Source organism: Quercus suber, unplaced genomic scaffold (assembly GCF_002906115.3).
Source record: "Quercus suber isolate HL8 unplaced genomic scaffold, Cork oak 2.0 scaffold_325, whole genome shotgun sequence".
NCBI classification, from domain to species: domain Eukaryota; kingdom Viridiplantae; phylum Streptophyta; class Magnoliopsida; order Fagales; family Fagaceae; genus Quercus; species Quercus suber.
In genome coordinates this window covers 472846-495818 of record NW_027069778.1, presented here as the reverse complement: position 1 = coordinate 495818, position 22973 = coordinate 472846, and the positions used below count along the sequence as shown (strand labels likewise).

Genomic DNA, 22973 nt, shown 5'->3' with positions numbered 1-22973 from the left:
ACAGGGTTTTCAAAACCAAATTCTTCATGGATTGCTCTATAATGGAAGCTAAGGTCCCAAACTCAGCTTCCCACGCATGGAAAAGCATTATTCGAGGAAGAAAGGTAATTCGAAGGGGTGGACTTTGGAGAATAGGGGATGGCAGGTTAGTTAGATTTTGGAAGGATAATTGGATACTTGTTAGACAGAGACCAAAGATTATTTCTCCAATACAAAACTTCGACCCAGACCTGAAAGTATGTAAATTTATTGACCAGGAAACCGGAGACTGGAAAGAGGGAATGCTTGATAGTCATATCCTAGAGTTCGAAGCAGTAGCCATAAATAAAATTAAAAATTAAAAAAAAAAAAAAAAACCCCCTTTGCCACATCCAGCAAAGGGATACCTTAATTTGGCCTTTAACTGCAGATGGGGAGTATACAGTGAAATCAAGTTACCAGTTCCTCCTAACAAACCTCCATAATACAAAACCGGGTCCCTCAAGCTCTAATATGATGAAACCTCTATGGAAAACTATATGGCAGTTGCAGGCCCTTAGTAAAGTCAAGAACCTGGTGTGGAGAGCATGCATAAACTCCCTTCCCTTGAAGAAGAACCTAGTCAAGTGTAGAATCATCATAGATGGCAAGGGTGATCAATGTAAGACTATGACAGAAGACATCCACCATGCCCTATACCTTTGCCCGATGCTCCAAGAATTATGGCAGTCTGAACCTCTTTGGAATCATCACAGTCTGAAGTAGTGTTATAGTTTTATGGATTTGCTTAAATGCATTTTTGTAGATGTCGGGGACATTTTTTCAACAAGGGCCAAAAATGTGATATTAGCCTAAATCTCCCTTTGGGTTCTTTAGAAGTGTTTATTGTGGGGAGTCAAACCCAAAATTTCAAATGTATAATAAACAAAAGATTAATGATGTTTTGACAAGAGAGAATCAAAATGCTAATAACAAAAGTGCAAAAAAAGCATAAAAAATAACAAGTCTGAAATTTCGACCCACAGTTACTGATAAGAGGAAGTTGAGATAGGTTGTGAGGAAGGGAGGGAAGGTTCCTCTGTACCCATATTTCCACCCCTAAGATTCAAAATTGTGAGAATGTTTCCTGGCTCAGTGGGTTTTTGTTCTCAAGTTTCAACCTTATAGGAAAAACGTGATTCAACGGGTCTAAAACTTCAACCTTTAGTCACCAAAGAAAAGGAAATTGAGAGAGGTTGTGAAGAAGAGGGAGAAAGTTCCCCTGTACTCATATTTCCACCCGCAAACTTCGGAATTGTGAGATTATTGACTGGCTGAATAGGCTTTTACTCTGAAGTTTCAAGTTTGTGGGTAGAATGTGGTTGGTTCCTTTTTTGAGCTGAAGAGAGAGTTTTATATAGAGTTTAGGGTGTTGCTAATGACTGGTTTTTTAGTAGTGGAAGATGTTTTTATCCCCCATGATACTAATTTGGTGTTTTGGTTTGGATTGCTTTTGTTTAGGGAAGAGTTTAGCATGCTTTTAGCATGATTTTGGAAATAAAGTGGCTGACTCTATTAGCTATTGTTTCCTTGTCATTGTAGGCATTTGATAGCTGCATTTGGTGGCTATAATAGGCTAGCTAATTAGTTTAGGGTTAGCTGTGTTTTGGTGTGAAAAATGGAGCTAGGTTGAAAATTAGGGGCATAGTCACCTAGAGCATAAAAGCTCTTTTGAGGTGGAAACCTGAGGTGTTACCAGTGTCCCTTGCCCACTTGGTAGCATGCATGGGTTAGGCTCATGAAAAAGATCCGAAAGGAACTGATCCATACCCTCCAAACCACATTTCCTCAATTTTCCCATAAGTCTCATGGGCTTGGACCATGCTTAAAGGAATAAAATAAAATGTAATACATGAATTGAGCCTACAATGAAGTCGGGCTTGTAGAAAATGTGTCGTGAAAATGGGTATTAACATTAGCCCTCCAAGCATGCATGGCACTTGCAGCATGCGGTGTGAGTAGTTGATGTTTCCCATTGCTTGTAGATGTTGCAGGTTTGAGAATTAGTTTACCCAAATGCTTCATTTTTCGTTGAAATGTCATGGATCGTGAAGAAGCCCATATGTTGAAGGATCGTAGGTCCTAAAGCCCACTTGAAGAAAAATATTAGGGACAGGTCGATGAAGTCCACTTGTAAAAATTTCTTGTTTACTTGACAGATCACTTGTGTAGTAACATCATTGTTTTGCTTATTTGCTTAAGTCCAAACTTGGTTGTATAGATTTTGGTGGTGGGACCCCGTAAGCCATTTGGAAGATGGAATTGGAATAACTGGCATGACATGCGTGTGGTGCCCTTTAATATTTTTCCATATGAGTAAGAATGGCTATTGAAAGTAAGCCTTCACTTGGGCCAACACCGTGGGCCGTAGGTTGTCTAACTTGGTCCATTAGATGGTTGTTTAATTTCACGCCACATGCTTCAGAAGAATCACATAACTTGGTCCATTAGATGGTCTGCATCCACTTATTCCATTGTATACTTCTTTCTTCAATCAAAGCATTTCAAAAGGCATTCGGCTTTGCCTTCCATGTACACCTTGGTAACTTCATCATTCTTTCCTTCACATTGCTTCATATATATTGGTGTTTGACTTTTTAAAGTTGTCTCTTTAGCCTTTGGTTTTGCTTCAGACAACTTTTCATCTCACGCCACCTTGGTTTGTTTCATCTCAAAGTTGTCTCTTTTTTTTTTTTTTTTTTGGGAAAATACCAAAAAATACGCCTCTTTGCTTTGCTCCCTCCCAATAGCCTTTTATTTCTCTCTTTCTTCGTTTGCTTTGCCCTTCAAACTTCATTATTTCTGTAGCCTTCCCTTAGGTGTATCTAGGAAACATTTTGGACTTAATTTCTTAAGACCACACCAAATCTTCATTTGCTTTTCTAGATCGACCAAGGCTCCATTTTTTTTTAATTGCAAGCTTCATCAAATCTTCTCGTTCTTTCCCCAAAATTTCACCTTTAATCCTTCACCACCCATGTTGCTAAATTTCAAGAAGGGTAGTGTTGGTGAGATGGTGACGTTGGCAAAAGAGAAGAGTTTTTCATTGTCTGCCATCCATGGGGTTGAGATTTAGGCAGGACAAAGTCTCATAGCTGAAGAAGAGAAAGAACCAATCAGTCACGAGTAGGGCAGTCTCATAGGAAATGTCATAGTAGGTTTGTGGTAGCCTGGCGCTTATGGCTGTGGGACTTGTCGGTATTGATGTTGGTAGAATGGTGTTCATGACGAAGAGAAGCAATGCCTTGTTGAAGGAAATTGATGTCGAATGCGACGATAAGGTGTTCTTTTCACAAGCTTGATAAAGTCAGATGCGACGCTTACCTTGGTGTGTTAATATATATATATATATATATATTTTGCTGATCTCTCGGATGTATTTGGCGACATGTTGAATGAATAGTGTCATTGATTGTGTAGGTTGGCTCTTCCTTAGGAGATTGCAGGTATCGCGAGGTACCAACCTATAAGGTTGAGTCATTGTAATTGAATCTGAATTTCATATCGAAGTAGACCCTTTATTGATTTCGATAGTCGCAAGACATGGAAATTAGTTCATAGCATGACCATGCCTGATATTGAGTTGGCATTGGTGTTGGAAGTAGAAGGAGTAGTATACTTGATTGTAAATTTGACTTGGGTCCATAAGTGAAGATGATGATTAATAAGAGGCTATCTTGAAGCTCTATGCAAATTGTACCACATTGAGGATGCTTCATTTTTCTTGAGTCACTTGATTGTAGGTTAATTCGGAGAGATTGTGTTTGCCAAGATTAATTTCGATGAAGTCGTAGCCATGAGCGATGAGCGATACTACTGGCTATCTTGGGATAGCTTATTTGAGATAGAATAGAGCGAAGATATCACTTGGCGATGTAGTATAGGGGTGTGACATAGCCGCTACATTGGTTGGCAACCCCCTGTATCGTATTCTTACAATGAATGCAAGTGAGAGTGATAGTCACCAAGTGGTAGTCGCTTCTTGATTCAGCAAGCTTGAAATAAAAGTGTAGGAATGAAACTTGAATTTCTAGTGCAGGGGCACATAGCGGTTGAGTAAGCTTTTAGCCCCCAACAATGCCAATGAATGAGTTATTGGATTGTTTGCATAACCGCTTAATCATCGTGAAATACTAAGTATTGATGCCATTGAGAGTAAGCCATGTGTTGCATAGCTTGATTATTAGCATGAATTGGTGGAGCTGAAGTTGGTGATTCCATGTTGCAACCGCTATTCCTTCTATGTTATTGTCGACAGCCTCGACACTTTGCACAAACAGCAGCTCCGTTTGTTTGAAAGTGAAGCCGAAATTTCTCTGGCAAGTCAAAACTCGCTGCCAACCCTTTTTCATTCCAATAGGGATTGTTGAGTGCGCCGTATTGCCATCTTGCATAAAATAAGTGTACTTTGGGAAATACGTTATTATTGAGCAGGAACTTTGGAACTCACTTAGTAAGTCACACATCTTCTTTATTTTTTTTATTGCATATAATAGTATATTGAGTGAGTTGTACTATGGATTCTTGTAGAGGGACTTTGGCTTAGACAATTGTGATGTCGTCATTGGGACTTTCATTTTCAGGGCCAATCCCATTGCCAATGCATCATTTTCTGAGGTTGAAGCCGCTACAAACAGCAACATGGAGCTATAATAGATGGTACCATGGCTGCCACAAGTAACTTTGAATCCTTTTAGTCTGTCTCTCTCTTGCGACTATAAAGTAAAGAAGAGAGTGATTGCAAGCCAATGCCCCAAAGATGGTGATGTTGGAAGTGGATTATGACATTACTTCAAATTTTCCTTTACCTCCTTTCTTGCTTATTTATTTATTTATTTATTTATCTGATTGTCTTGTATTGAGCTCCAAGCTTTGAAAGTTTGAACTAGTTATAGTGTGTAATAAGGCATGCTGTCTTGGAGACACTTTCTCTCGTATTTCGCCTTTGTGGACAGCCCACTTATGTATAGAGCATCTCCTATTTAATTGTATTGGTGCCACTTTGAGTTTGTACTATCATGGTTAGTTGACATAATTTGCATTTATATACAAAAATTGGATGTATATTTTCTATTTTGGAATGAAAAATTGATTTGTACCTCAAGGATGTATATGGTTTGTAATTTGTACATTGAAAATGACTCTGTACCTTTCGTTGATAGGCTATAAGCATGTTTTTGTTGTGAAAACAACATATGTATGGCTCTGAGTATTTGAGTGTGCTGCGGAAATCTAGCTTGGAAAGGTCATGTGCACCTTGTGATTGAATAGCAAAATTTTGATAGATTATGCACACTTAGTCTCTTGAAGATTACTTGTGTTTAATTGGATAGCTTGTGAATATGGCTTTGCATTTGTAAGGACAAGTTAGTAGATATGTTGCTTGGTTGTCATGCCTTTACGAACATGTTTTGGCTAAGTGCACGTCTCGCTGTTTGTGCACCATTTTTCAGCGCTCTATTAACGGGCAGATTTGGTTTCACATATAGCTACTCATATATATTAAAGCTTGGTTTGCCGCTTGGTAGTTGACTTACTCTCGACATGTATTAGGTTATTATTTCGTTAGTTTCAAGAAGCCCCCATATATGGGCCGCGTTTTCGCGCATTAAGGCTCATGGTGCATTTTTTTTGTCACCGTTTCATAAGGTGATCGTGTTTTCACATACAATGCATAAGCTTGCTAATTTCTTGAGGAAAAATTTTATCCTCGCGTATAGCAAATTACCATGTGTCAATGAGATAGTGATTTGTTGTGTCAATTTTCCCATAATGTTTTAGGGATGATTATGTCCACCATGTAATGGACCACTATGCTTAAATTATAAAATGTTGTGTTGGCTTCAATATCGCTTCGTAAGGCCTGCCTTTACAAAAACGTTGGCTTTCCCTACCTTGTTGAAAGCGTTGCACCATCGCAAGTAAGGGTCTTACCATGTATGAATAATATGACATCTCATTGGCTTCCTAATCATTTGATAGGGCTTACGTTTGAGAGAGTAAGTGTTTGGCTTTCCTTACCTTATTGAGAGTATTTTCACCCTCGCATGTAGAGGTTTTGCCATAAGAGTAATTTATCAGCTTTCTTGCCGCTTTACAAGTTTTACCATTGACGGAAAGCATTAGTTTTCTCTACCTTATTGAAAGCATTTCACCTTCGCATGTAGAGGTCTCATCATGCTTGGATAATATGATAGTTCGTTGGCTTCCTAATGCTTCATAGGGATTGCCTTTAAAAATTGGTATGAGCGAGATATATTGTTGTCACTTATGATCTTGTGTGAGATGTCGAAGCGACAAATGTTATGCTTCTCGATAGAGTGGGATATGGCCATTCTCATTGCTATCTTGAGTACAATTGCTTCCGCCCACTTAATGAATTACTTAGTGGCGATAAAGGCCCAAATGTACCCGTTCAAGGGTGCATGGATAGGTCCGATGAGATCAAGCCCCTGAGTATAAAAGGCTATGGAGCGCTATCATCTTGAAGGCTTAAATGGTGTATACACATAAGCTTGGAGTGCACTTGGAAGTGTGGCGACTTTAGCGAATTTGGTTATGCCAAACCAATGGTATCCCATCGCCAAAAGTTGTTGGTGGGATTCATTCCTCCCTTAGTACTCACCATATTCCTCTAAGGTGAATTCTAAAAATGGGGTTCCTTATTTGCTATATAAAGGGCATAATAAAATTCCTCTTTGTCGAATATTTGTTGTGCCACAGACAGTGTCTCTATACTTAGCTAACTTGGCTTCTAATTTTGGGACAATGATAGGCTAAGCATCGGAGATGTTGATATAGGGTTGTTTCATTCCTAGCACAACAATTTTTCTCTCACGCTTCGGTTAGCCTCTTTGTCGAAGCTACATGGTATCACAAACAACAGCTCCATACTTTGCTTGCTTGGCTTCTAACTTTTGGACAATGATGGGCTAAGCATTAGAGACGTCGATATAGGGTTGTCGTATCCCTAGCACAACAATTTTTTTCGTTGGCCTCTATGAAGCTTATGCCAAGTTTTCATATCAATACTAAGATTCCACTCGAAAATCTTTGGAATAGATTTCCAGTAACTAGCTTGTGATTTTTGAGTTGTTTGACATCAATGTTTAGAGCGAGCTCTAGTAAAGTATTCTTCAAAGGTGCGTGCGAACTCTCCTTATTAGTTGGCTTGGCCGTGGATTTCAATTGCAAGAATTGAGTGACAAGAACAATTTTCTTGATGATGTCAACGTTTGAACTTCCCTCTTCATGTATAATCTCAAATCCAATAAGGATTAAGGTGTTGACATGGCTTAGAATGCATGCGCTTGTCACGACTTGAGATATATGAACATGCTATGGCTAGGTGTGCGTGGATCGACCATGATTTTGGATGTGTGAGCTTTTCATGGCTTAGAATGCATGAGCGTGTCATGACTTCGATGAGAGGGAATCAAGCTTTCCTTCTTTGTCGGATGCTTGGAGAAGGTTTCCATTTTGTCCCCTAGTGTAATTATCATTTATATTAGTAAATGATAGTCATGGCTAAAGATTAATACAAATGACTTGTAGAAAATATTTTGGCAACACGTCTAGAGTATTGAAATGGTTTAAACGATATATAAAATAATTAATTAGCAAAGATAATGCTTGAGAGTCTTAGCTTAAGCGTGCTTTGACGGTTATTTATCGCTCGTATGACTTCAAGACTTGATGATTGAAATGTCGCTACCTTATGGCTTGGTATATGAAATATCTTGCGGTGGGTCATTTAGCTATAGCCTTTAGCTATTTGGTGAAGACTTCATTTTGTGGTGACGCCAAAAATATTTTCCTGCGAAAGGTCACACACATCGGCAATTATTGTTGTGCCAAAATGAGTCAATCACCCATGGCAGCCCCCATATGCTCGGCGCAAACTCAGCAACAATACAACTCAACCATAGAGGAGACGTGTGTTGAGAAGATGTTGAGGATGAGCTTTTAGCCATTGTCGTTGGAGTTCTTGGTTTGAAATTGATGTTTAGAGCTTTACTTTGTTGATTATTGGTTGAAGCCATTATTCCCTTCACAATTGGACTTGCGGCTTACCATTTTGCATTTTCAAGCTACAACAAAAATTTTCACAAATATCATGTAAATCAAGAGATATAGGATGGTTCACCGATAATTATAATAGCTAAAAAAGAATATGAGTAGAAGAAATTTTTTTTCCATGAATAAGAGAGTTAGTTCCTCTTCCATCCTCAAAGTCCGTTTCTTCTTGGATGGTTTTTGCAAGGTTGGAGCGGATTTGTCGCATGTCTTAAAGTGTCCTCAGCATGTTGACAAGCTGAAAATGGAACACTTCTTAATCTACATCACGGTGCTCCTTTCGTGATACCAAGGCATCATACGATGCCTTTTCAAATGACAAGTTGGTGTTGATAGCATCATCTTTTGTTGATTTCACATCTTCAGAGACATAATTCCTCTTGTTTCAGCTGCTTGACTCCCTAGTGGAGTCGCCAAAATGTCGAAGACGTTTTTCTGACAAGGGCCAAAAATGTGATATTAGCCCAAATCTCCCCTTGGGTTCTTTAGAAGTGTTTATTGTGGAGAGTCAAGCCTAAAATTCCAAATGTATAATGAACAAAAGGCTAATGGTGCTTTGACAAGAGAGAATCAAAATGCTAATAACAAAAGTGCAAAAAAAACATAAAAACATAACAAGTCTGAAACTTTGACCCATAGTCACCGAGAAGAGGAAGTTGAGATAGGTTGTGAGGAAGAGAGGAAAGGTTCCCCTATACCCATATTTCCACCCGCAAACTTCGGAATTGTGAGATTATTGACTGGCTAAATGGGCTTTTGCACTAAAGTTTCAGGTTTATAGGTAGAACGTGGTTGGTTCCTTTTTTGAGCTGAAGAGAGAGTTTTATATAGAGTTTAGGGTGTTGCTAATGACTGGTTTTTGAGTAGTGGAAGATGCTTTTATCCCCCATGATACTAATTTGGTGTTTTGGCTTGGGTTGCTTTTTGTTTAGGGAAGAGTTTAGCATGATTTTGGAAATAAAGTGGCTAACTCCATTAGCTATTGTTTCCTTGTCATTGTAGGCTTTTGATAGCTACATTTGGTGGCTATAATAGGCTAGCTAATTAGTTTAGGGTCAGCTGTGTTTTGGTGTGGAAAATGGAGCTGGGTTGAAAATTAGGGGCATAGTCACCCAGAGCATAAAAGCTCTTTTGAGGTGAAAATTTTGGATACAAGATCTCCTCCATGAGCCTGAGGTGCTACCAGTGTCCCTTACCCACTTCGTAGCACGCATGGGCTAGGCTCATGCAAAAGGTCCAAAAGGAACCAACCCATACCCTCCAAACCACACTACCTCAATTTTCTCATAAGTCAGATGAGCTTAGGCCATGCTTAAAAGAATAAAATAAAATGTAATACATGAATTGAGCCCACAATGAAGTCGGGCTTGGTTGAATCGGGTTTGTAGAAAATGTGTAGTGAAAATGGGTATCAACAGCAGATAACTGGGATCCAACTCTTTTCTCTATGGTTGCTTGGGCTTTATGGAATAGGAGAAACAATCTACGCCTAGCTAAAGGAACGGTGACACTAGGACAACTGCTTCAACAAGCCAAAGATCGGATCCAAGAGTTCTCAAAGGGACAACCAGCACCAATTCTGAATCGGGGTCGCCCACCTGAGTCATGGCAGCCTCCAGCCCCACAATCGTACAAAATTAATTTTGATGGCGCCCTCTTTGAAAAGGAACATTGTGCTAGAATTGGAGTCGTGATACGAAATGATAAAGGCTTGGTAATGGTCTCCCTCTCTCAACAAATCCCTCTACCTTTCACTGTCATTGACGTGGAAGCACTTGCAGCGCGAAGAGCAGTGAAATTTGCTACAGAACTTGGTATGGACTGAGTGATAATAGAGGGGGACTCTCAACTCATCATAAACATCTTGAACAGTGACCATTGATCTCTAGCCCCATTTGGCCATATAGCAAATGATGTGCAATACATTGCCACCTAATCCTTCAATGATTTTAGATTTTCTCATGTACGTAGGATTTGTAATGCAGTAGCTCACACACTTGCATGGAGAGCTATTAGTTCCCCCAATATGGTAGTCTGGATGGAAGATGTTCCAACAGACATTTCTTCTGTACTTCAGGCTGATTTAAATAGCCTCCCTTAATAATATGACGCATTATTTTCCCCCTTAAAAAAAATGATAAAATCTTTGATGGTTGAATAAGAGATCTGGTGCGGTGGTCATTCCACGAGTATAAATGCTTGTGGAGTGTGGGGGGTAAGGGTCGGGGTTTAAATCTCCAGGAGGGAGTTTCACACACATATACACTTAGATTAGGCTAGAGTAGAAATTTTATCTTGTATTAAAAAAAAAAAAAAAAAAAAAAAGATCTAGGGTTCAATCTTTACATTCACTAAAAACTTATTGGTGTCTTGGTCTGATGATAAAGAGTTATTATAAGGAGCGGACAACATAAGTTGAAACTCTCTACAAAAAAAAAAATTATTGTTTTTATTTCTTATCTATACTATTAATAACAGGATTCCCTATTTGGGTTTCAACATTTTGGGCACTAAAATACCCCACAAAAATTTTTAAACTCTCTAAAATATCCATATCTTTTAGTTAAATAATTATAAATTAAAAAAATAAACTGGTTAAAATAGTAATTTACTGTTCCTAAGTTTTAGGTTTTTCACTTTATCTTTTCCATTTGGCTTAAAACTTAGGATACTATTTTTATCTCATTTTTAAACATTATTCCACGTTATTAGACTTCTTTCTTAAAAAAAAAAAATTACACAGTTATTTTTATATATATCACTTTTAAACATTATAACACTAAATCAAAAAAAAATATAATATATATATATTATACACGTAAAGCACGTGTGATGAGAGAGAGAGAGAGAAAGGGGAAGTCAGGGAGCCATGCCCCCTCTGTCCCTGTCATTAGATTTGTGATAAGATATATTACTTTTGAGTCAATAAGATATCTTACTTTGAAACATAAGTTATATCCTCTTTAAATGAAGAGGATCCTTATCCTCACCAAAAAAAAATCCTTATCTATTTGTGCGGTCCATGTGTGAGCATTTGTGTATATACTACATCAGGCTTCGTATTTGTGTTATAGGTTATATTATCATATTTGATTGGAATTACAACATGTTGCTAATCAAGTGGTAAATATTCCACTTGATTACAACATGTTGCTAATCAAGAGTTTTGTGTTTTTTATTTTTTGAGATTGAACTGATCGACTATTGCAGTAAACCATCATTACAAAAATGAATCACCTGTGCTGCATTCTATCGTTGCCATCTTTGTAATTGCGATGTTTCTGGCATGGTTTGTATCAAACTGAAGCCCCAGTTAAAGAAGATGACTTATGATATTTGTAAGTTATTATAGAACGTCAACTAAATTTAACATTCATAATTTTAAAAATGAAAGTGCTAAAGAGTAAAGATACTAAAATACTAAATCTTTATAAATTTACGTGACAATAAACATGATAAGTGAATTTTAATAACGTAATAAATAATAATGTCTCAATTACTTTTCTATTTATATAATTGGTGATACATAAATTTGTAAAATTTAGTAATAAAATCTACAATATTCCTAGCAATAATCATTTAAAAATTTGACTAATGGTCTGTTAAAAATTCACTTATTTTGCTAAAAGTACTGTAGATAAAGGTAAAAGTTAACTGAAATAGTACAGTGAGACCCATAAATGGTAGCAAAAATAAGCTAAATAGTAAAATAAGCTGGCTTTTTAATTTTTGCCAAACACACACTAAATTATACATTTAACTCTTGAAATTTATGATTGCTTTTATTTTGGTTTCCTTAACTTTGAGATTTTTATTTTTGTCCATCAAATTTGATTTTGTTTTCAAAATGGTTATTCGATCCATTTCCATGGCCGATTTGATAGTTAAGTGCTAATTAAATATGCCGTTTTGTTTTGTTTTATTTTTTTCCTTTCTCCTAACAGTAACACACTCGTATTAATCACCAACATGGACAGAAGGACTACTTTACAACTGGAATCAAATTTGGTGGACCATAATGAACAATCAGAAACTTAAAAGATTAAAAGGGTAATTTAGTCATTTCATTATATATTTAGTCATTTCATTGACTTTTGAAAACTAGATACTGAAAATAGCATTTTGCATATTTTTAGTTTGCTTTACAAATTGAGTTTTGAGAACAGTTTTTGTTTTCTGTCTATTTTGGGTTGCTAAACAAGTTTTTTAGTTTCAAAAATGAAAAATTGTTTTTAGAAACAGAAAATAAGAAGAAAAAAAAAAAAAAAAAAAAAAGCTACTAAACATACATTTTGGTGGGATACATATGAAAATGTGTGGTGGTCCTTATCCCTAATTTTTTTTTTTTTTTTTTTAATGTAATCGGTGTGGTTTTTATTTTATTTTATTCAAAAGTGTGATATTTAATATTAAGAAATGGCAATTAAGAAATACTACCACAATATTTTTCGCAATAAATTTTAAGTAATAGATTATTATTAGCTAATATTGGTAAGTAAAAAAATAATTTCAGTAATGGGTTCAAATTAGAACTAGTAACAATTTTTCACATAAGATTTTGATATGATTCTTGTAAAAATATTGCGACAAATATTTTGGATATAACATCACAATTCTTTCTTCATCTGCTTTTGTTTGTATTGCTTTTTTTTATCTCTTTCTTTAATTTCATTCACTTTTGTTTCTAATGCTTTTTTAGGTTTGTGAATGCGAGCTAGACAGCTAGTCACATGAGCATTGGAAAGTGGAACTTAGAAAGACAATCTAATGCTTTTAATTTTCTTTTTATAAAAATAAATGGTTATTATTATTATTGGATAGATATTTCATATTTGGGCTATAGATGGATATATTAGACATAGTTAAAATATGGATTTATAGTTTTAATTAGACTATTTTAGTTCATTTTTCTATTTTTTACTAATTTAATATTTTTATATATATTTAAAATAATTATTAAATTAATTATGACGTCATCACAGTTCGACCTCGGTTCAATCTCAAAAATCTTGAACCTCTCCCTTTTACGGTTCAATGAACGGTCTGAATTTGAAAACCATGATAAAATCTACAATATTCCTAGCAACAATCATTTAAAAATTGGACTAAGGGTATGTTTAGGATTCACTTATTTTGCTAAAAGTAATTTAGATAAAGGTAAAAGTTAACTGAAATAGTACAGTGAAACCCATAAATAGTACCAAAAAGTGTAGTGAGACTCATAAATAGTAGCAAAAATAAGCTAAATAGTAAAATAAGCTAGCATTTTAATTTTTGCCAAACACACACTAAATTATACATTTAACTCTTGAAATTTATGATTGCTTTTATTTTGGTTTCCTTAACTTTGAGATTTTTATTTTTGTCCATCAAATTTGATTTTGTTTTCAAAATGGTTATTCGATCCATTTCCATGACGGATTTGATAGTTAAGTGCTAATTAAATATGTCGTTTCGTTTTATTTTATTTTTTTCCTTTCTCCTAACGGTAACACACTCATATTAATCACCAACATGGACAAAAGGACTACTTTACAACTGGAATCAAATTTGGTGGACCATAATGAACAATCAGAAACTTAGAAGATTAAAAGGGTAATTTAGTCATTTCATTGACTTTTGAAAACTAGAAACTGAAAACAGCATTTTGCATGTTTTTAGTTTCCTTCACAAATTGAGTTTTGAGAACAATTTTTGTCTATTTTGGATTGCTAAACAAGTTTTTTAGTTTCAAAAATGAAAAATTGTTTTTAAAAAATAAGGAAAAAAAAAAAAAAAAAAAAAGCTACTAAACATATATTTTGGTGGGACACATGTTTTTTCTATTTGATCCACCAAAACTCAATCTCCATGATTTGGGGAGAAAAGTGAAGACCTAGACCAGAGAGATTTTGTATGCCATTTGCTTTAGCCATGCACTTGCATTATTATCCTCTATTTTTTTTTTCTCCGTGTGTGAGTGTGTTCACGCCTCTGAAATTATTATTATTATTATTATTTTTCTTTTTTCCTTCTTTCCGTCGTTTCCTTCTTTTATTTTTTCACAGCTTGTTTTTTTTGTCCTTTTCGTCTACTTTTTTTGCTTGTTTTTTCCCAATTACATTAATTTCCAACGCTAGTTATTTCTTGTTGAGTGCTTCTTTTTGTTTTTGTTTTGTTTTTGTTTTTGTTTTGTTTTTTCTTCTTTTGCAACATGGAAGCAGTATTTGGATGCTTCCACCTATTTGTTGTGTTAAAAATATAATAACAAATATATATATATATATATATAATATAATATAATGTGTGATGTGTACATAATATTTTTCTTATTTAATGATAATATATATATATATATATATTTGTATATTATTGTAATAAGGGTATATAAGAATATATAAATATTATATATATATATATAAAGTATGAATTATATTTTTTATTCTCTCACTTTTCTCGTCAACCTGACTCAGCCAAATAAATGAGTTTTTCATCTCTCAATTTTCCCAACCAAACACACTTTGGGCAAAAATTAAAAAATTTCTTCTATTTCTATCCCTCAACTTTCTCATCCTTGAAGCAAACTAAGCATTAAGGCTTGGAGAGGTACTTTTTAAATACATATTCAATCTTATATAAAATGCATGCACGTACATGGTGATCAAACAACAGAAAACCATTTTTGACTAGTAGACTTGGCCCAGCATAGCAATCAATTGTCCTTGTATAGAATATTTTAGATACAATTTTCTTCCACTCTAAAACGTGCTCAATGATATAGCTTTTTCTTCTAATTAACATTAAGAAATTCCAAAAGACTCTAATCATATACTCTAATGTAATGTAATGACATGAAATGAAATTGCAAAAGCCTAAAGGAGCGGGGGACTGCTTTTCGGTCTACTTACTTTGATCTGTGTGATCGATGTCGATGTGCAATTTATAGTGTTTGGGTTTTTTAATATCAGACTACCGAATGAATATAACTTTTAATAGGATTTTTTTTTAATCTATTTTTTATGAAGTAAATTGTCTCTTTATAACTTTGCAAAACATAAAAAAATTATTAGATATTTATTTGAGGGCCCAAAATTATATATTGGGCCTTGGGCCTTATCCGAGGACGTTGGCGTGTCCGAGGAGGGACAAATGGTTATGACGGATTCCAATTTAGAGTCTCATAAGTAAGGAAGGAGTAGAAGGCGGTCCGAAGAAGAATTCCTTCTCGGCTATGAAAAATATAGGTCAGATATGTACTCCAACCACGAAAAAGACCTCCATAGAAGCTCCAGTGATAGAAGCGTGTCTCATGAACACACGAGAAGAGAGGGGACCCAAAAATATCTAAGGAAAAGCTGTTGCCACCGCATTAAATCCGCTGCAGCTACTTTTCTGGCCGCATTTATGTGAAGAAAACCTCTGAACAGTGCTGCCTTGGCTACCACAACTCACAGAAAGCTAAAGAGGGTGTCTGATGGGACGGGCACTCAAGTAAAGGCTCAGATGCTCAACACGTGTAGGATCAAGATGGTCCAAAAGAAGCTATATAATGCAAGAGACCTTCCATGAGGATGGGATTGGAGAATCAAAAAGGAAATTATGTAACAACCTAGAACCAGACTTGTAACAAAGCCGTAAGAGCAATATCTAAGAATCAATCTCCTTAGACTTGGCCGAGGACGTTTTTCTTTAAGGAAACGTCTATTATCTTTCCTTCCTTGCTATTAAAATCTATTAACTTGTCACTTGATTCACTAAAACCCAGTTTTCTAACTCATCCTCTACAAATTTATTGTTTGGGGCTTTTTGGGCTAAAATCGACACCCTTGTTGAGCCTGAAGTTCAAATCTGGTCCTTACAATTGGCGCCGTCTGCGGGGAGAATACTCAGGTGATAGTGAGTGCAACATTCAACCATGGTAGGTTCAGGTCCACAACAGGCAAAATCCATAGGTTCCCAATGCGAAAATCCTTTTGTCAACCTCAAGCGAAAAGGAGATCGAGAGGGGAGTGTGCATACCGTTCGAACCGATAGAAGTCGGTCTGGGGGAAAGGGTCACCTCTCTCATGAGAAGAATACTAGAGCCCTACAACAAGAAGTTAACTAGCTCAAGAGAAAGTTGCGCCATACACAGCAAGAGCGAGCACCCTCCAGCCCTGACGATTCCCCTGATGAGGGAAAGGATGCCAGTTACAGACAGAGGTCAAGGACCCCACCCAACGAGTCTTTCTCCTACGAGGAGGAGCACCGTCACAAACGCAAGCATAAGAGCCCGCCATGTAGAGGCCTGGGAAATGACGCTATGAGCAAGGCGTTAAACCAAGTCACCCTTCACGCACAAGATTGAAGACGCAAAATGATGTCGCAGAAGCCTGAAGAAGAGCACACACGATGCTCTCTTGATGAAACAGAAACTATACTGTTAGTTTCTAGGTAATAAACCTCAAATCCATGAGAGGTTCCTTGAATCTACAAGGTGATAGGTTTGGAATCCACCGGAGAACACAAAAGACACAAGTCTGAATTTTTATTAATAATAAACTATGAAAAACGTTTACAGACTTAAGGGCCTATTTAAGGGCTCCTTAAAACTTGACTGACAAGAAAATATAATCTAAAATAACTCCTAATTGATACCTAACCATAATAGGAATCAAATTTGACCTAAAAAGCACTAAATGCACCTAAAAACAAGGAAATAAACTACCTAAACCTGAAATAACGAAAATTACATAAAAATACCAAATATAAAAGATTACAGAAATTAATTAGAATATTTTGTCCTACATCAGACCCCTCCACTTGAAATAAATTCGTCCTCGAGTTCATTCTTGAAATCTGAAATCTTCCACTCCAAATAAACAAATACTTTGAATGTTTTAATAACTTGATCCGGTTCTGAAACTTGAATCTGTCATAAAGTGTAGCATAAAATTTCTTCTCATCTATCTTCAATTTATTTGCAACATCAATCAACAAAGGGTTGATAGTAAAATTAAAATTTTCTACTCCAAGAAAATCAACATATTGTGTAGTCATCTTCAACAAATCAACTAAGACCTGAGGATTGTGAGTTGTGGACTCATCCTCATAGTTGACCTCAATTGAATCCTCCACGATGGTCTCACTAATTAGCATCTCTTCATTCCTGTCATTATTCACAATCAACTCAACCTTCATTTCTTTGACCTCTTCTTCAAATTTTTGACAAGTGGTATTTTCAATCTTCAATTCAATAACTTGTAGCAAATCTTGATCTTTTCTAACCACTTCAAAATTTTCTTTAGAAATAAGCTGCTTCTTCTCAACCCTCAAACCCTTTCCTTTACTTGACACATGGACTTGGCTGTCATAATTTTGGTTTTGAATATATTGCTTTTCATATGAATATACAGATTTATAATCAACACTTGTATAATTTAGTATATCATAATAGTCATTAGGAAACCATAAATCAATTAATACTCTTTTCATTCTTTGCCAAGAGCGAATTGGATGCTTATCTCATCGCTTTCTATCAATTTGAATGTCTTCCCACCATTCTTCTGCTTCATTGTCTAATTTATTAGCTGCAAGCCGCACCTTTTCTTCATCACAAATCTTTCAAAAATTAAAATACTCTTCTAAATCAAGAAGCCAGTCAATAAAATCCATCCTACACATATCTCCATCAAAGAATAGAATTTTCTTGTAGTTAGGAGTGCGTCTTTAAATATATCGAACATTGTTGTTGTAAGATGATTTCCTAGCAAGAAGAGTAGTAATCTTTTGCTAGATTTTGCCTATAACTTTCTGACTCTTTTCACAAAATTGGTGATTCTCATCACGAAAATTAAGGAACTCAGCCCTAGTGAGGACTGGGTTGTTGATGTCGTCATCGCCGTCATTGTTGTGGTGGTCACCGTCTCGCCGGTTAGCCATCAGACTAGGGTAAGTCAAGGCTCTGATACCAACTGATGTCGCGGAAGCCTGAAGAAGAGCACACACGATGCTCTCTTGATGAAACAGAAACTAAACTGTTAGTTTCTGGGTAGTAAACCTCAAATCCACGAGGAGTTCCTTGAATCCACAAGGTGATAGGTCTGGAATCCACCGGAGAACACAAAAGACACAAGTCTGAATTTTTATTAATAATAAACTATGAAAAACGTTTACAGACTTAAGGGCCTATTTAAGGGCTCCTTAAAACTTGACTGACAAGAAAATATAACTCCTAATTGATACCTAACCATAACAGAAATCAAATTTGACCTAAAAAGTACTAAATGCACCTAAAAACAAGGAAATAAACTAATTAAACCTAAAATAACAAAAATTACATAAAAATACCAAATATAAAATATTACAGAAATTAATTAGAATATTTTGTCCTACATCACGAAACTTCCTCGGTGATTCAATCAACTAGTGTTCACCATCTACGATGGTCGAACAGATCCTGTGAAGCATGTGAGCCATTTCAACCAAAGAATGGCTGTTCACTCCAAGGATGAAGCCTTGATGTGCAAGGTGTTCCCTTCTAGTCTCGGACTCGTGGCCATGAGATGGTTCGATAACTTGAAGGCAGGCTCTATAGACTCCTTCAGGGGGCTCACCCAAGCGTTTGACTCTCGTTTCATCACTTGTAGCAGAGTCCCTTGGCCCTTAGACTCTTTACTGTCCTTGTCCATGCGAGATGGGGAGACCCTGAAAACGTACTCGGATAGATACTGGAAAATGTACAATGAGATAGATGGTGACTTTGATGACGTTGCCATCAGTACTTTCAAGAGTGGCCTCCCAACCGAGCACGGTTTAAGGAAGTTCTTGACAGGAAAACTCGTCACCAGCTTGTGCCAACTCATAGACCGAATCGACAAGTACAAAAGGGTTGAGGAAGACCAGCAGCGGGGGAAAGGAAAGGATAAGGTTATCCCTCAAGAGGAGAGGGATTTCAGGTCGGACCAATACAATAACAATCGGCCGCGGAGAGATTTCGCTAGGCAGTCAGGATCTGCCAGTACTCAAATGGTCAACGCCATATTCCGAGAACTGGTGCATCAAGTTCTGAAGAAGATTAAGAGTAAGTCATTCTTCAAACGGCCAAACAAGATGGCAAGAAACCCCATGAGGCGCAATTAGAACCTCTACTGCCAATATCACTAGGACCAGGGACATACTACAGAGGACTGTAGGAATTTGTGGGACCATTTAGACCAGCTGGTCCAAGAAGGAAAATTGAAGCACCTCTTGCATCATTCCAGTGGCCAGGGGAACCAGATTGGCCAGGAACCACGGAGGGATGCTCCTTCAAGACCTCCTTTGGACATGATAAATGTTATCTTCGCTGCTCTAGGGAGGACTGGGTCATGCCTCTCCAGGGTAATGACAGTTTCTCGGCTATCCGCCGAGGACACAAATTCGGAGCCAAAGAGGGCCAAAGTGAACGCCCGACTGACATTGAGCTTTACAGAGGAAGATAAGGTTAGAACCATACAGCCCCATGACGATGCTCTGGTGGTCACACTCAGGATTGGGGGCTATGATGTGAAGAGGGTAATGGTGGATCAAGGCAGTGGCGCCAAAATCATGTACCCCGACTTGTACAAGAGGCTGAACCTAAGACCCAAGGACCTAACGGCCTACAGTTCTCCTCTTGTAAGTTTTGATGGGAAGGTTGTCATTCCGAGGGGTCAGATCAGGCTACCCATACAGACTGGCTCAGAAGTAGTGGAGGTGGACTTCATCGTGGTAGACGCTTATTCCCCCTACACAGCCATTGTGGGCAGACCCTAGCTTCACGCCCTAATGGCTGTCTTTTCTACCCTGCACTAAAAGGTGAAATACCTATCGAGGGGACCAGATTAAAGATATTGTTGGGAGTCAATCTGTGGCTAGACAATGCCTGGTGGCCGCTATCCGGCATCTGCCCTAGGCCGAGTCCTCGACCCAAGCTGAAGAAGGCTTATAGCAATTAAGAGCTCCGGCATTGCCTATCAATGTGTTAACCGAGGAGGCGAAATGCAAGGATTTGGTAAAGGTTGTTATTGGTGATGATTCGGAGAATTTCTTTCAAGTCGGGGCTCAGCTACCCACTCTAGAGAAGGAAGAACTGTTAGAATTTCTTAGAAGAAACGTTGATGTGTTTGCCTAGAATGCTTATGAGGCCCCGGGGGGGGGGGGGGGGGGGGGAATTGAAAGTTATCATCAAATCAAGTTTTAATGGCTGAGATGCACTATCACAAATTGAGTCCGACTATATGTGATTATGAACAATTGATTTCAATTTGTTATAAGTGTAATCAATTTAATACCAATGATGTGTCATAATTTGATTGGTTAGGACTACATTTTATGTTGACGTTGCATACACCTAATTAATTAGATAGTTAAACATTAATTATTCAATGAGTAACTTGTGCAATTATCTTTTAATTAGAGTAAATTGAAACTAATTAAGTCTGAAATTGGAGTGATTGGAGCCATTTAATGTTAATTGGAAACTAATTTGGAACCTATTAATGTTAATTGTGGTGAAACCATTTTCTAACAAATGACATCTGCTCACCATTTCATTGATATCTCTTAGAATATTTTGAATCTGTGAATGAGGTTAATTTTAACAGAAACTACACATCCAGGGCTTCAATTTGAGTATAAGAACGAGACAATTCCAATTAGAATTGAGTCAGATATGATTTTTCAAAGATGGCTCTACAGGCTATTATAGCAGCTACAAAAAACTAAATTTTGGCTTGCTCTCCACTCCTACCAATCTCTCCATTTAATGCACCAGATTTTCTCCAAGGGTAAAATGTAGTCTAGGTTCATGATCCTTGTCAACCCTCATTAAATGGCCTTCCATTTATATTCTCTCCACCACTACTATATAAACTCTTCCCCTCTTTCATTTCAAAGCACATAAAAACTCCCATCTCTTCCCCTCTCTTGAGTTCTAGTGAAGTTAAGTAGTCTTGTCATATCTTGGTTTTCCTGAGACTCAAGGTATTGAGTGAGACTCACTCTTCCTTTCCTAACTCTTCTTTTCCTCCATCCTTAGGATCTCTACCAAAAGTCTCCTCTTCCAGCATATGAATCTTACATGAATGTATAATCCCTTTCTGTAACTTGTTTCTTGTTTTGCTATGATGAGAATTTAAGATTAAAGCATGATAATGATCATTTAAATTCCTTTGAATATGTATGAATGTTCTTAGTTGTTCTAATATGTTCTTCACATGTTCTTGGTTGTTTATCATATGTTCATGCATAACACTAGTTTTAATCTTAAATTCACATCAAAAATATGAAAAATATGTTTGTTTCATAATTCTTTCAAATCCTTGAATCTAGGATATCACTAATCACACACATTCACTAGAATTTATTTTTCAATCCAAATGCAATGTTTAATAAATTAAATTAGGGTTTATCACATGCACACACATTAAATTCAACATGCAAATTGATTGACATATTGGATGATATGATATGAATGCTGGCCACCATAGTCTAGAAGACCGGTTTCACCGGGTAAGGTGGGTGCCTAACACCTTCCCACCTTGTAACTAGCCTCCGAACTTAGATCAAGGGTTAGTAGATCAAATGCTTATCCATGTAATTTTCGATTTTTAGATTGTAACTAGGAAACAAAGCCATGTACTTTTATTTTAGATTGTATCTAGGACCAAAGCCATGTAATTTTCCTACGATCAATGTAAATTCAATTGAAAATTAATAAAATGAGGAATTTTTCAATTTTGGTTTTCTTATTTATCCCAATAATTAAATAAGTGGCGACTCCATTATAAAACCCTTAATTTAAAGGGGAAAATATAACTAGTCGAACCTCCATTTTGAGAGGTAATAACACGACTCCACCCATTCACGTGGGTTTGGCCCAACATTCATTAAAACGGGCCGGGGGCACAGTCTCTCACAGAGTGGGGCCCAACTGGATGGACCCCATAGTACTATTCTGAAAGGAGGATGTCTTACCTGGGGAAAGGACAGAAGCTGATAAAATACGAAGGAAGGCACCTTGGTTCTGGCTGTCCGAGGATTAGAAGTTGTACAAACGCTCTTTTTCTAGGCCATACTTATTATGCATACACCTCGAAGCAACAAAATTACTCCTTGAGGAGTTACATGAGGAGATTTGCAAAAGCCATACTAGAGGTAGGTCATTGGCACATAGGGCCATTACTCAAGGCTAGTGGTGACCAAACATGCAAAAGGAGGCACGGGAATATGTACAGAAATGTGACTAATGTCAAAGGTTTGCATTGAATATACACCAACCAAGAGGAGTCCTTAATCCTCTGACCAGCCCTTGGCCATTCACTCAATGGGGCCTAGACATTGTAGGCCCTTTTCCCAAGGCGGTAGGGAACAAGAGGTATCTACTAGTCGGCACAAACTACTTCACTAAGTGGGTTGAGGCCAAGCCCTTGGCGAACATCAGGGACGTGAATGCTAAGAAATTCGTCTGGAAAAACATTGTCACACGGTTCGGGATCCCTCAAGCCCTCATCTTAGACAACGGCCTCCAATTTGATAGCAAGTCTTTCAGGAGATACTGTTGTGATCTTGGAATCATGAATCGTTATTCTACCCCAGCCTACCCCTAAGGGAATGGACAGGTCGAGGCCGTTAACAAGGTCATTGTAAGCGGACTCAAGAAGAGGCTGGATGACGCAAAAGGAAAATGGGTGGAAGAGCTGCCGCATGTCCTATGGACATATCGAACCACACCTCGCAAATCGACAGAGGAGACTCCTTTCTCAATGACTTATGGAGCCGAAATTGTTATCCCTTTAGAGACTGACTTCCCGACATTGAGGACAAGTACTTTTGATCTGAGCAATAACAACGGATGCTGGAAAAAAACCTAGACCTGATTAAAGAGAAGAGAGAAAATG

General features: G+C 37.1%; 1 protein-coding gene across 1 annotated transcript; it reads left to right on the top strand.

Moving 5' to 3' along the window:
* The first annotated feature begins 18543 nt into the window (after window positions 1-18543).
* On the top strand, window positions 18544-19848 carry LOC136071561 (uncharacterized). Its single transcript, XM_065783015.1, has 2 exons — window positions 18544-19135; window positions 19238-19848. The coding sequence occupies exons 1-2, from the start codon at window positions 18544-18546 to the stop codon at window positions 19846-19848; spliced, it is 1203 nt and encodes a 400-aa protein (XP_065639087.1).
* The last annotated feature ends 3125 nt before the right edge of the window (window positions 19849-22973 follow it).